The sequence below is a fragment of the Rattus norvegicus genome, chromosome 5, assembly GCF_021556685.1.
Source record: "Rattus norvegicus strain SHRSP/BbbUtx chromosome 5, alternate assembly SHRSP_T2T, whole genome shotgun sequence".
Lineage (NCBI taxonomy): Eukaryota > Metazoa > Chordata > Mammalia > Rodentia > Muridae > Rattus > Rattus norvegicus.
In genome coordinates this window covers 165489924-165504158 of record NC_141538.1, presented here as the reverse complement: position 1 = coordinate 165504158, position 14235 = coordinate 165489924, and the positions used below count along the sequence as shown (strand labels likewise).

Sequence of the window (14235 nt, the reverse complement as noted above, 5' to 3'; positions counted from 1 at the left end):
AGCCTGGTCTAGCTTGAGTTGTCTTCTGCACACTGCAGTGACCTCTCACCTGCTTCTCCACCCTCAGCAGTGGATGTCTTTGTATGCACCAGTTTTTCCTGAGTGGCCTTGTAAGAATCTGTTACAAGCCTGGGCTCTACACTTCACTACCAAAGCCCTTATCCTTTACCAAACGTCACCAGTCGGCCTCTGCCCTCTGAAAGCCTCTCTGCCTCCAGCCTGCTGGGTTAGGAGCCTGGACTTCAACTGGCTTCCCCTTCCTTCCTGGCAAATCCTTCCCACACGCTGTAACCACTGCAGATGGCGCCCTTCGATCTCCTGATGCCCCTGTGCAGCGTAGTTAGAGCGACAGAGGATTGGGGTGGGGGGGACTAGCCAAAGGCGATCCAGGCAGCCTGGGATAGGCTGGAGCAATTCATCTGAAAGCATGGGTCTGGTCTCGCTTTGATCTGTTTTCTTGTTTTATTTTCTTCTTTACATTCTATATCCCATTCATACTAATCACAGTCAGTCCTGATTTTTCTTTTTATTTCTGCATTTGTCATAAAATAAAGCAAATTATTCCCGTCTTCGGAAACGATCTAGACTAATTAGTCGTCTCACCCAATAATTAGTTTTTTGTTTCCCTGTCTGTTTTCGTGCATTATTGTTAGTTTTTTCCCCTCTTTTTTTAACACCATTACAGATTAAAATGAGCCACATTTGCAGTTGATGGTATCTGTTTTCGGGGGAAGAATGGAGAATTGCAGTATGGAGCGACTTCAAAAGCAGCAATAAACTCAAGGATAAATTAAGGAAATTGAATGAGCCACATTTGGAAGCAGTGTTGAGGCTAATATTCTGTCGCTTAAGGTTAAATTGCAACGGAGAGAGGTTCCCGAGAATCCGAAATCGAGGAGGCAGCACACTTGAATGCAGGGCCCTCTGTGGCCGTCAAGGCCTTCTTGCAAAGGAAGATTTCGCTGGGGGTGGACACTGTCAGGAGGTGCTCACCTGTGTCCTTTGCTCTTCTCTCTAGGGCTGACAGATGAAGAGATTGACCTGGCTTTCCAGCAGTCGGGCACTGCTTCCGACGAGCCTTCACCCGTGGGCCCAGCTACCCCGGTGGTTCCTGTCCAGCCCCCTCACCTCATTTCACAGCCATACAGTAAGTCACCTGTTCCAAACCCCGCTTACCTTGGCCTGGGATTCAGGACACTGGCTGAGAGCCGTGCTCCGAGGCTCCTACCGCAGCAACCCAGGAGAACTTGGATTTTCCGTTTGATGAAAAAAGCTTGAGTTTTTCTAGGGATAAAAGTGGCCTGCCCAAACTCACCTAGGTGTGGTTTCTGTGTGTGACAAAGGTTGCAGGGGAGAAGAGCTGGCAGTTTGTGCCGTTTCAGGCACTGTGGTCACAGATGATCGGCCCTGCCCCTTACTTTTTACCGGTGTGGACTGAGTTGGCCTTAACCCACGCGTCGGGGTGTGAGTGGACTCCCCTATGCCCATGGAGGTGACTTGACTACTCATGGGTTTGGGCCAACCTTGGCTCCCTCGTCCTGGCTCCATGTGTCTATTCATGTAGTGACAGATTCTAAGGGAATTTCAGATTAAATACAAAAGCGCCTTAATGCTCACACGGAACCCCAGCCACTGGGCACTTGATTGCTTTACCTGGAGGTTGCTGTGGTAACAGACAGTGCGGTGCAGCCATCCAGCCAAGACCATCATGTCTTCTTCACGTTACACGAGAGGGTAAAAAGTTAAAATTGTCTCCAAAGCTGTGGGAAATAGCTTATGCTGGTTTCTTTTTACATAACTTAGCATGGGCCCTATTGTCTTTCAAAATACCTTTTCTAAAATTGTCTTCATTTTACTTGCCTAGTAGAGTACTAGTTTTTTTTTTTTTTCCCAAAAAGTGACTTAAAAGGGAGTTCAAGGCCAGATATTAAAGAGTATATTTAAAAATGGTGGGCTCATTTGATCCCAGAACATGAGTTCTGAACTCCTCTTCCTTCTCCCCTCATCATCATCATTTTGACCAGGCTTTGCCTGCAGCTGGGCTGCTGGTCCCTCAGACGAGTGCTCTCCTGTGGTCAGGGGGAGGCCAGGCGGAGGCTGGGCTGCTATGCAGCCTCGTATTAGAGTCGTGTGCCTTCTGGAGAAGCTGAGTGACAGGGTCAGAGCACTCTTGCGTGCTCATACACACTCACACACGTGCACATACACACACACACATACTCACACACACACACGTGCACACACACTCACACATACATACTCACACTCATACACACGTGCACATACACTCACACACACACACTCACACATACTCACACACACACACTCACACATACATACTCTCACACACACGTGCACATACACTCACACACACTCATACTCACACACACGTGCACATACACTCACACTCACACACACTCATACTCACACACACGTGCACATACACTCACACTCACACACACGTGCACATACACTCACACACACTCACTTATACTCACACACACACGTGCACATACACTCACACACACATACTCACACTCACACACACACACACACTCACACACACATACACTCACACACACATACTCACACTCACACACACACACACACACTCACACACACACACACATACACACACCCCACAGTCCTGTCCCTCTGTGCCTGGCCTGGGCAACTGGCTCAAGGCCTTTGAGACCCCAGGAGCAGGCTTTTGCCATTGGTGAGCAAGAGGCTCATTTCTCTTCCCCAGCCCAACCCTATCAGTCTGTTGTGTAGGCTTTGGGCTATAAACGTACTTTTTAATCAGTGTCTAAGTAAGTGTCCACACTTTCCTGAGTTGTGTCCCTGAGCCCAGCCGTTTAATGGGATTTGTTGAGGATAGGCAGTGGCAGCTGGGTGCAGAATTTCTAAGACGCACATCTGCTCTGCGCCAGCTGTTTCCTCCCATGGCTTAACACCAAACAGGTCTCTCCGCTACTTGAAAACTTCCTGCTCGGGACAAATTGTTCTGGTTGGTCACAGGGTTGGCATCAGGCCCCCTTCGCTTGCCTGCCTTCTGCGAGTGCAGAGTTAACTGATGCTTCTCTGGGTGGGGCAATGGTGTGCAGTCTCCAGCCTCCTTCAGGATTGCAGGCTGAGGGTCTCAGTCTCCTGGCCTAACTAGCACATGTCTCCTTAGAAACAGGCTTCCTCCTGATTTGACAGTAGCACAGAAACAGTGGCAATGACAGTTTTAGTACTTGAGTTTTCAGTTGTCACCACCGAGCTTCAGTCTCTGCTAGTGTTACACTGTTCCATTCAGCTCCTGGGTGACTCTGCTCTTCACTTCAGTACTTTTACCAAGAGGTGTCAAAACTGCTCAAAAAAAAAAAAAAAAAAAAAAAGAGGGGGAAAAAAAAAGCTTGATTTTGATTAATATAGAGAAACAAGACTTTGCCTGACTGATAATAAAACTGATAAATGACATTTGAATTACTTGTAGCGGTAATTTATTACATAAAATATCTTTTATTTGACATGCGATTAGTTGCTGGAAGCATCACTCAATCTGACTAGTTTAAACATGCTCTAAAATGAACCCCAGTAAAACCCAGGGCTGTCGGCTGCTGGCGTTATGAAACCTACTAATCCTGGAGTGAGGGGGGAAATCTGACTTTAAATATTTAAATGATTAATTGGGTTTATATATTTTTTTTACCTCTCTAACCCCCTTAATTACAACCAAACTCAGGGGAGTTTCTGAACTAGGTGTGCAGTCTGCATGCTTATCACCGAGGCATTATCTGTGTCTGGGAGGGATTTATGGCCTCTGTTCCTGAGTGCTCCTGCTTCTGTGCCTGGAACCACTGCGTCCCTTCCCTTCCCATTTCTCATCCGTGTAAGGACATTTCATCTCTGAGCCCACGCCCAGAAAACGGGCTTCCCTCTGGTGAGCCCCAAGTACCTCCGTGTCAGCTTAGTCTCTCTTGAGAACACGTGGAGGAGCTGGCATATGCAGACCTTGATTTCCCGACCACCCTAGCTTAGTGGCCATGGGGCTGCTGGGTGCCTCTTTTGCTGTCTCTGCTCTCTGGGAGCGTGCTTGACCTTGAAATGTTACTGATGCCCGTGCTGAGGAGAGCTGCCAGAATGGTACTTGTTCAGCTCAGCCCAAGCACCCACTGGATGCTCAACTCGGTATTATATGAGAGTTTCAAACATGAACTTTGAGAATTTTACATGCTCTTAAGAAAAAGAGAATAACATCAGACATTGTGATTTAATGCCAAAATTAATTATACTGACAAAAATTCTGTAAGATTACAGAAAAGAGCAAAATTAATGTGGGCTACGGCAGTCAGGAGGCTTTGTGAGAGTGGCAGGAGGTGACACCTGAGGGGGCATGGTGTCACCTAGTGTGAGGATAAACCAGTGTTCCTCCGGCTGCAGAGAAAGTCAGGCAGAGCTCAGGAAAAGCCCGGCTGGGATCCAAGAGAAACCTGATCCTCTGCTTCTCCTTTTGGCTTTGTTCTGTTTGACTTTGAGTCAGAACTTGTGAGCGAGCGTGTCCACAGCCCTGCAAGTGGGCTTCTGGGGCTTGCTCCGTGCTGAGCTAAGTGATTTGTGATTCGTGCTGAGCTGATTTCTCTTGTTTCTGTGCAGAGAGGTGAGCACCAAGGGGCCTGGAGGTGTGAGCAGGGGCTGGGACAGTGTTTTGTGGGTGCCAGTGTTTGTCACTGAGCAGTAGAGCCCCGTCAGAGGCCGGCCGGGGCTTTAGCCGCCTCTTCTTAAAATAGACCGGAGATGCCCAGGGCTGGCTCGGAGCTTTGAGTCATTTGATGAGAAGTCCTGAGAGAGCATTCTTCTGAGTTTGCTTCAGTCACAGCCCTGGGTGGTAATACACACTCATCCCGAGTACCTTAGCTCATGACTGAGTGACTCCCATGTACCAGGCACTGCACGAGACCCCTGGGACAAACAGGTTATTAACATACCCCTTAGTCTGTTTTCCACTGCTGAAGACTTGAGAAAGTCAACTTAGAAATAGAAAAGGGCTGTTCTGGGTGTATAGTTCCAGTCTGTGACTGTTGACCTGTTGGCTTGGGGTGTTGGGTGACAATGGCAGAGAGCACATGGCAGAGAGAAACTGTCCGTGTCATGGCCAGGACAGAGGGAAGGGTCTGGGTGGCTTAAGGTCTTCCTCTAGACTTTGCAGTTCTTACTTCATCCTGAGAGCACCTGGGGAACAGGCTCCCGGCCGTAGCCCAAGCCTGACTGCTCTGCAGACAGTAGCCAGCTTGTCAGGGCCTGGGAGGCAGGCAGGAAGGAGGCTGGTGCAGGAGGGGAGGGAGCCCCTGAGAGCAGGTGCTTCACTGACCCCACGGGTAACGGGGTCAGCGGTCTGACAGGATGGATGAGAGCGTGAAGACAGGAAACTCCATGATGACCTTAAGGATCTCCGGGTGATCCAAGAAGCTGGAGTATCTGAGGAGGAGGCAAAATGACAGCTAAGCCCACACTGACAGAAGATAACCAGCAGCTGTGATAGCCAGTTGTTTCAGAAGTTTCACCATCTAGTTAACAAAATTGCCCTTAGACTAATGTTAAAGTCACTTATTTAGAGGCGGATTCTGAACCTCTCTTGCCCTCCCTGTCGCCTTTGATTTTCCCCAGGTTGGAGCCCACTGTCCACTTCTTGACGGCACCCTTCCAGTGCACGTCATTCTGCCCTGATGGAGGCACCTGTGGCTCTCAGCCCCTGCTCTCCACCACACTGCATGCAAATGGCTGTCTCAGTGTCTTCTCTATTAATCTGTGAGTCCTGAGGCTTTTATACAACTCAAATGGCCTGAGGCTCTGACTTAGCAGGTGTCTAAAAATGCTTGCTGTCCGGGTGACCCGTGCCAGTGGTGTGCTTGAGAACTGAGAAGAAACTGCCTGGTGACGATGCCCATTTGGTCACCTGCCCATCAGCCAGACCTTTCTCATGTTCAACTTATGTAGGCTGTTCTCGGAAGCTTGTGGAAATAGTAATGGACACACTTGCTTTCAGGAGGTCACCATTTAATGCACAAGGAAGCTGGGAGTATGGGGAAGGACAGAAATGACTAGTCCCTGCTGTATTGTGTGGCAGTCATCTTGAGAGTTTCCACTTAAAGCATAGGAATGACGTTTGGGAACCCCAGAATGGTAGGTAGTCTTCAGAGCCTTGAAAGGGTGAGGCTTGGACTGGCTTTGCATGTCACTAGGGCAGTGCTACATCTCAGAAAATGAGTTTTCTCTGCTATCTAAGCACAGGTCGTCTAGCCAACCACGAAGGCTCTGCAGCCTTTAGGGATTCAAGTCTGCTGCCTTGACAGCTCGCTGGTATCCATTTTGTCCTGCCCACCAGGTCCAGCCCCCTACTGCCCCATCTGCCATCCAACAACCTAAAGGAAGGGAAGGACCAGCTGCCTCCCGAGGATACCCCAAGATCGCCACGTCCTGTCCATCTCCTCCTTGCTGACTGGAACGTGGTTGCATGGTCTTCCCATCTGCAGGGAGCCTGGCAAATGGGGCGGGCACTGGGGACTGCGTCTGTCCAGTCGTCTCTGCCCTCTTCATCATCGTCTAGGCCCAGTAAAGTGTTGTTGGAGCTGGCGTGAGCACTCACACTCAGGGGTTACCGGGCCTGTGCAGGCTCCAGTGGCTGGCTGCTGTGGTATTTAGAAAGGTTCAGCTGGTTTATTAGGAGGGTGGGACTTGCTACTTTATTATCACGCTTTATAACATCTAAATGTTAGATTCCTCTGTGTGAGTCGGGCGCCATCAGGCATGTGCTTCTCAGGCTGTGTTAGAACCCTTAGGTCACTTTCTCCCTTGGTTTCAGCCACCAACAGGTTGGGGAAAATGTTGGCTTTTGCTCTCAGCCACTGCTAACCTTGAAGGGACATTGCACAGGCTGTGTGCCTGTGACCTCAGGAGGGTGGTTTACATGAAATAACAGGTACCATCTGAGGGGAGTGTGCACTTCCCAAAACCGTCACTACATCGCAGAACGTTTCCAGTACCCCAAAGGGTCCCTTGCGCCCTATTTCCAGTCAGTGCACCCAATCCTGCCAGGGCAGCCACTGCTCTGCCTTTCCTTGCTGCCTTTAGATATTTCTTTCCCTGAGCTTCCACAAATGGAGTCATATGGCCTGTCCGCTCAGGCGTCTGGCTCCTCTGCCCCAGTAGTGCTGAGACGCATCCAAGTTGCTGTGCAGTCAGAAGTTGCTCATTTTATACTGAGCCATCCACCCCCACCGTATGGAAGGGTATCGCTGCGTGCTTATCCACTCAGCACTTGATGGACTTTGGGTTGTTTCCAGTTTTTAGCCATTATGAGTAAAACTCTTGTGCACATTCATGTACCAGTCTCTGTGTGCTTTTATGTCTCTTGGGTGGATGCCGAGGAGGAGATTGCTGGTTTGTATGTTAAGTGTAGGTTTAACCTTATCAGAAACTGGTAAACTCTTTTCCACCAGCAGTCCCAGCCCCGGCAGCAGCTGTGTTCCCGCTGGGGCGTCAGAGACGTTAATGTGTGTGCAGGGCTGACTACTGAAGGCTTCCCTTCCTGTAGTGCCTGGCCAGGGCAGTGCCTTCACGTGCTTACTAGTCATCTGCACGTCTGTCTGTCTTGGGACGTGTCTGTTCTGGTCTCCTGCCTTTACTCATCTCATTATTGACTTAGAAGAGTTCTTTGTATCCTCCGTCAGACAGTGTATTATGGGTCTTTGTTCTTTTGCCTTCCACTTAAAGTGGGGAAAGAAAGAGCTGATGCTTTGAACTCGGCACTATCTTGGTGGGAGGAGGCCTTTTGGCCTTTTTATATTACCCTTTGAAAAGGAAAAGGCCATACATACACCTACACCAACCCCCATTTACCATTCATGGCCGTCGCCCATCTTGTCTTTTCTAGAAGGATGCTCTGTGGTGTGTGTTATGCATGGTGCTGGGGTGAAGCCCAGGCCTGTCGTGCTGGGCTGTAGGTCTGCAGTCAGCTCTGAGTTCGCTTTTGTTCCTTTCTTCTTGTTTATCACTGATTTTTAATGTGTGTGTGTGTGTGTGTGTGTGTGTGTGTGTGTGTGTGTGTGTGTGCACGCACATGTGTGTGTGCACATGTGCATGTACAGAGGTCAGAGGACACCTTGTAGCAGTTCGTTGGTCTCCTGTCGTGTAGTTCTAAGGATTGAACTCAGCCCCCAGCCTTGGCAAAGGCACCTTCACCTGTGGACCCGCTCAGCAGCCTGTAAACAATTTTTCGTGCTGTCGGAGGATACTTTCTGTATCATAGAACTCGTCATTTCGAGTGTAAATTCAGTGTCTTTAGTAACTCAATGAGAGGTGTGGTCATTTTCCTGGGTGAACTTTAGAGAGTCCTTGTGCTCTCCTGTAGGACCCTCAGATCCACTCCCTTTTAGTCCTGGTTCCTACCCCATCCCCAGGCAAACCTCACTATGAATTCACCTCTTCTGGGCATTGTGGGTAAATGGAGTCACAGAGTGGGTGATTTCTGCACTTGGCTTCTTTTTGTTGGCACAATGGTTTTGAGGTCACCCATATGGCAGAGTTCCATTGTATGGGTGGTCCTCATTCTGCCACCAGTTGATGGACAGGTAGATGATCTGGTCATGCTTTGGGTTTCTTGTGTACTGTGAGTTGAACATGCTAGGCAGGTTCTCTACTGTTGAGTGCGCCGTTGGCCCCACCTCCTGTTCTGGGTGATGTGAGTAACACTGCTGAGGACAGTGGTGTGCAAATCTACACGGAAACATGCTTGGATGGTGTCTAGCATGGACTTGCTGGATGCCAAGTTTCTGGTTTCTGCTTCTTGGTTATTTTCTTTCTAATCACTCCTCTGGAGTACAATGTGCGTGCAGCAAGGATCCTGGGTCGTGGTGGTGGTGGTGATGGTTGTTTCGGTATCCTATTTGATAAATTGTAACTCACTCATTTGTGTAGTCACAGTATAGGGGTGTGTGTGTGTGTGTGTGTGTGTGTGTGTGTGTGTGTGTGTGTGTGTGTCCTATTATCCTAAAAAGTGTTTGTGTGCTTTTACCTGCGTGCCTCATTCCTGTGAAGTGCCAGTGTGTGCCTTGTTACCACACTGCCTTTTCACAAACCTTAGTAGTTTATGTGCTTCGTGTTTTCCCTGTTCTGGGGATTGAACTCAGGACATAAGACTTGGTAGCAAGAGTCTACCCACTGTGCCATCCTCACTGACTCCCTATGAGACTTTCAGGGTTCTGTCCCTTGGCCATTCCACTTCTCCTTGCTGGGACGTGGCGTTCAGTCTTACGTTTAGCCATGCTGACATGTAAAAAGGCCTTGCTGTTCTTTAAATTTGCATCTCGTGTATCAACTAATGATGCCAATCGTATTTTCAGGTTTAAATTTTTATATATATTTTATGTGTATGAGGGTTTTGTTTGCATGTACATCTGTGTACCACTTAACTGTCTGGTGCTGTAGAGCCCAGAAGATATGGGATCCCCTGGGACTGGAATTGCAGACTCTTGAGAGCCTCTATGTAAGTGCTAGGGACAGAACCTGGATCCTCTGCAAAAACAACCAGTGCTCGTAAGTGCTGAGCCAGCTCTCCAGCCCTGCCACCTTCAGGTTCTTACGGGTGGGTCATACATCGTCGTGAAGACTCCTGCAGCCCTTTGCCTGTTAATCAGCCTTGTCCCTGACCTGTTGAGCCACCAAGCTGCATGTGTGTTCCAGTCCCTCCTGTTTGCCTCCCTTGGCTCCCAGCCGTGACTTGCCTGTTTATTTTTGTGAAGGTGCCTTTGGTTGACATGCATTTTGTCATTTGTTTTGCCTTTTATGGCTCCCACTTTTATGACTTTGTGCATCACAAAACTCTTAAGACTTCTCTGTTCCCTGTTTTCAGAAGGAATCGTATGTCTGTGTAGTGACTGCTCTTTGTGTATGGCCCTAATGTTTGCATACAGTGTAGGCTCTGACTTCTTAATGTTACAGCGCCATTGTCTCACAGACTGTCCTTTCTTCACAGGGATGACGAGTGCACGTGCATGTGTGTGCGTGTGTGTGTGTGTGTGTGAGAGAGAGTGTGTGTGTCTGTGTGCATGTGCAGGCATGTGTGTGTACATGTGTGTATATTATTTAATATACGTACTGAATAATATAAAATAAATATATATGAATAAATTAATAAATGAAAGGTCTTACCCTGTAGTCCAGACTGGCCTCAAACTAAATCTCAAGCTTTTCAAGGGTTAGAAATACAGGCATGAACCAGCACAACTGGCTTGGCTTGCCTTCCCTTCTTCCCTTCCCTTCCCTTCCCTTCCCTTCCCTTCCCTTCCCTTCCCTTCCCTTCCCTTCCCTTCCCTTCCCTTCCCTTCCCTTCCCTTCCCTTCCCAGTGTCACGGATTAGACCCAAGGCCTGGTAACATGATCGGCATCCGTTCTACCTTGACCTGTGTACACCTCCAGCCCTGGGCTTGCTGAGACCTGGGCCCTGTGTTGCCCTGAGTTGGTTTTCAGCTCCTGGGCTCAGCCTCTGAGCATCTGGGACTACATTGCACCTGATTTCAGAGTCCACTCTTTTCCAGCTGTGATGTAGACGTGGATATACCATCACCTTTTCCAGCTGTGATGAGGACGTGGATATACCATCACTGTCCTTCATGCCTGAAAAGCACATTGCTGGCAACATCATAGGCCCATGAAAAATGGAAAAGATCGTGTCTCGCTGGAAGTGCCTGTGGAGCCAGGCCTGGGATCTGTTGGCTGTGATGGCTGCTTGGCAACTTAGTATTAAGGCTCTTTGCCTTCATATGTGACAGAACACGCCCAGTGTATAATCAGCTGCCAGAAATCAGCATCACGAAGAAGGGCTAAAATTGAGCTGTCTGAGCTGCTCACTTCCTGTGCACAGAGGAGCCTTGCTATCCTGCATCTAGATCTTGGCCTCTAGATTCAGTTCTTTCTCTGTCCATGTTGCCAGCCACAGCCAGGTCTTCTGTGGGCCTTGTGCTGTAGCCAGCCTGGCTTAGCTTGGCCTGCAGTAAGGACCTTCAGTTGCTGTCTGTACAAAAGACCCAGCGATTCCACACTGTGGCAGGTGCTGATTTGTGGACTGGCTTTTGTCCAGGACCCTACTGAGTGAGCCTTGTCTTGCCATTTAATTTTCAGGGTCTGAGTGGAGCTGGCGGGCTGCTTTGAGGAGCTAGGCCACCACTGTAGAATCACAGCTCCAGCCTTGACGATCAAGGAGGGAAGCGCCCATGTCTTGCTGATGTCTGCTACTGCCCTGCCCTGTGCTTGGCCCCCAGCCTCCCCAGGGTAGTCACTGGAGCGTATCGTCCAGGCAGGATGATCAGGTTCAGGGCTGCTGCCGAGAGCTTCTCAGCTCGTTTGGTTGCATTGAGCCTGTGGTCCTACGTGCGTTACGGCCTGCTTCTGTCTATTCTCATGTGCTCAGAGCATTTCTCCGTCGATGGAGAATAGTGCACGGAACTAGTGCTGTTGGTTTGGTTGGTGTTCAGAGAATAGTCACAGAGCCTTGGAGATGGTGTCCCCCACCCCGTGGCCAGTGTCTCCACAGCTGCCCTAGTCCCGAGCCTCTGAGCTGGGGAGCTCCATGCAGCCCTTAGTGCCCAGACTGCTTCCTCAGTGCTGGGAGATCACAGGACTGTCTTTCTAGCCGTGGCAGTTTGTCCCTTGCCATGTTTTACAGTGGCAGTCCCGGAGATGCTCAGGTGTATAGGACAGTCATTGCTGTCTCTTGTTGTCACAAAGCTGTCAGGGTTGTGGTGCTGATGGAGCTCTCCCTGCCACCCTTGGGGTGATGGGGTCTTCAGGGAAGAGGTACCAGTGACCAGGGCTGAGGGAAGCACATTTGTCATGTGCCTGGGCCACCTCCCCACTTGTCCTCATGCCTTAGGGTCTGAAACACTGGGATTATAGGTGTGAGTACCTAATAACTGTGCAGCTTTAAAAACAGAGTTATTATTACTTTTAAGTGGGGGGGGGGGAAGAGAGTGAGTGTTCAGTGCCCTCAGAGGCCAGAGGCGTCACATCTCCTGGACCTGGGACACAGACAGTTGTAAGCTGCCACATGGATGCTGGGAACCAAACTCATGTCCTCTGGAAGAACAGCCAGCGCTGGGAACTGCTGAGCCATCTCTCCAGCCCCTGTTTTACAGCTTACTCAGACGGAGAAGCTGGCTCAGTTGGGTGCAGGCTCTTGCCACCAAGCCTGATGACCTGAGTCTGATCCCTGGGACCCATGTGGTGAGAGGAGATGGTGACTAGGGAGAGTTGTCCCTGTGTCCGTGCATGTGCTCATTTGTCCTTTATTCATGTAGTGAATAAATAAATGCGGCAATTTCCGGGGAAGCTTTTCACCTCCCTTTCCTTCCTTCCCACCCGGAGCCATCAAGTTGCTGGCCCTGTAGTTTGTTTCCGGACACAGGAGTGCAGTGAGGAGAGTCCACTGCACTCAGAAAAGCCTATTCTCAGAGTGGGCGGTGGGCAGGAGGCAGAAGGCAGGTGGTAGGACTGAGGAGTGAGCCAGTGTGAGGCCTCGAGTGGACCCTCTTACCCTTGAAGCTATGCAGTGGGAAAGGCTTTTGCATCTGCGTTTTCCTCTCTTCATTTTGCCACAGACAGAATTGTATCACACATCTCTAGAACGAGTGAAATGGCATTTCAGCTTCTAGTCTTTATAGACTCTCTGAACTTTAGGAAAGATCATTCTGGTCCCTTTTCATTAATAATGAAAAGCAGGGGGCAATAAAATGTTCTTAACGCGAGCCTGGCAGGAACGCAGCGGCAGCGAGGGCGAAGGGTGAGCTGGCAGGGAACTACAGGTGTTCCTCAGGCCTGGCGAGGGCAGAGTCCTGCATGGTGGGCAGCGGTGCAGGGCCTGAGCTCCCAGATCTTAAGCTCTGGCGGCTGCTTGGCCTCAGGGTCCCGATGCCGGCAGAAAGAGCCTGCGCTTGTCCAAGCAGGGAGGTGTGCGTGTGTGGAAGCAGCTGACTCAGCAATCGTGGGGTCTGGTCGAGTTTTCAGCGTAGTGCAATTTGCCTTCTTGTAGGATATTCAGGGGCCACTGGCGTTTGAGAGTTGGCGTGAATGCGGCTAGCTGATTGCAGCACTAGGGAAGGTATTCTCTAGGGATTCGGGTTGCATGGACAGATGTCCCTTTGGAGCATGGACCCCTCCGTGTGGGAGATCACTCTTCCACCACGTTTTCCTCCTAAGATGGACTTGTACTTACTAGGGGTTGCGCCTCATGTCTGCCATGAAGAGCAAAGCCTGCCTAAATTAGAAAGGTGGAGCCATGGGAAGGCCCATGCAGGGCAGAGACCTGGCGTGCAGGCACCAGCTGAGAGTGTCACCCACCCCATGAGTCTCAGATTGGAGTCTAGAATTAAGGGAACTTGCAGTACACATGGATACCCCCAACAGACAAGGCAGTCCTGATGGCCTTCACAGGATGGGAACAGCTCACTGGGCAGCTCTGCAGTCCAGATGGAGATCGAGCAGGGCATTCTGTGACCACAGCTCAAACCCCAGCACCCACCCCCCCCCACACCATCTGCATACCACTTAAGACCATAAGTAGAACCCAAAGGAAAAAAAGGTAGTATTTATGAGTCTTGTCACAGAGGACTAGTAACATGAAAAGTCCTCAAAGCAAGGAGGGAAAGAAGTGAAGTAGAAAAATGGAACAAAACCACTGTGCCAAAGGGCAATGCAGACAAAACCCGGCAGTGCCTAAGAGGCAGAAGCACCGGTCTGCTGCCACCCAGCCAGTTGGCAGACCTACAGCTGACATACACATGGAGACAGGCACTGATGTTGTGTGTGGCTGGTGGGTGGACTTGTGAAGCCCTATTGAGGGAGTCTGGCAGTTTCTCTCAGAATTACAACCACACATTTCTTCTGACCCATATCCCTCGGAAGTTTCGGGTTTTCAGATGGCCTGGATGGGAGCCGACACGGGTCTACAGTGCATGTGTGGTACAGTTACAGACCGGAGAGAGCTCAGTGTCTGTCAGCAAGGAGGTTTCGTGGACTCCCAGACAGCTGTGGGAAAACACTGAGAAATGGGAAGAAAGAAGGATATCAGACAGGCCCCCCATGCTCTACGTGTGCATGAACCTAGAAGAGAATGTGGAGCTGTGGACAGCCACTGCTGGTGACAGAGAACACCTCTACAGGAGACTAGCTCCTGTACTTGATACTTAACTGTGAGTC

The 14235-nt window shown here is 49.9% G+C and overlaps 1 protein-coding gene and 2 long non-coding RNA genes across 4 annotated transcripts in view; 2 read left to right on the top strand and 1 right to left on the bottom strand.

Moving 5' to 3' along the window:
- Positions 1-14235, top strand: part of Pex14 (peroxisomal biogenesis factor 14) — a 135649-nt gene that overhangs the window by 108989 nt on the left and 12425 nt on the right. The window contains 1 exon segment of the mRNA NM_172063.1: positions 1019-1147. Within this exon segment, the coding sequence (NP_742060.1) occupies positions 1019-1147 (129 nt within the window).
- On the bottom strand, positions 239-3361 carry LOC148006157 (uncharacterized). Its single transcript, XR_015621330.1, has 2 exons — positions 2609-3361; positions 239-2555 (listed from the first exon to the last, which is right to left on the bottom strand). It is a non-coding gene; the product is annotated as an uncharacterized LOC148006157 (long non-coding RNA).
- LOC148006156 (uncharacterized) lies at positions 4527-7368 on the top strand. Of its 2 annotated transcripts, XR_015621331.1 has the most exons (3): positions 4527-4645; positions 5653-5793; positions 6371-7368. It is a non-coding gene; the product is annotated as an uncharacterized LOC148006156 (long non-coding RNA). The 2 variants fall into 2 exon arrangements; XR_015621332.1 differs by lacking the exon at positions 5653-5793.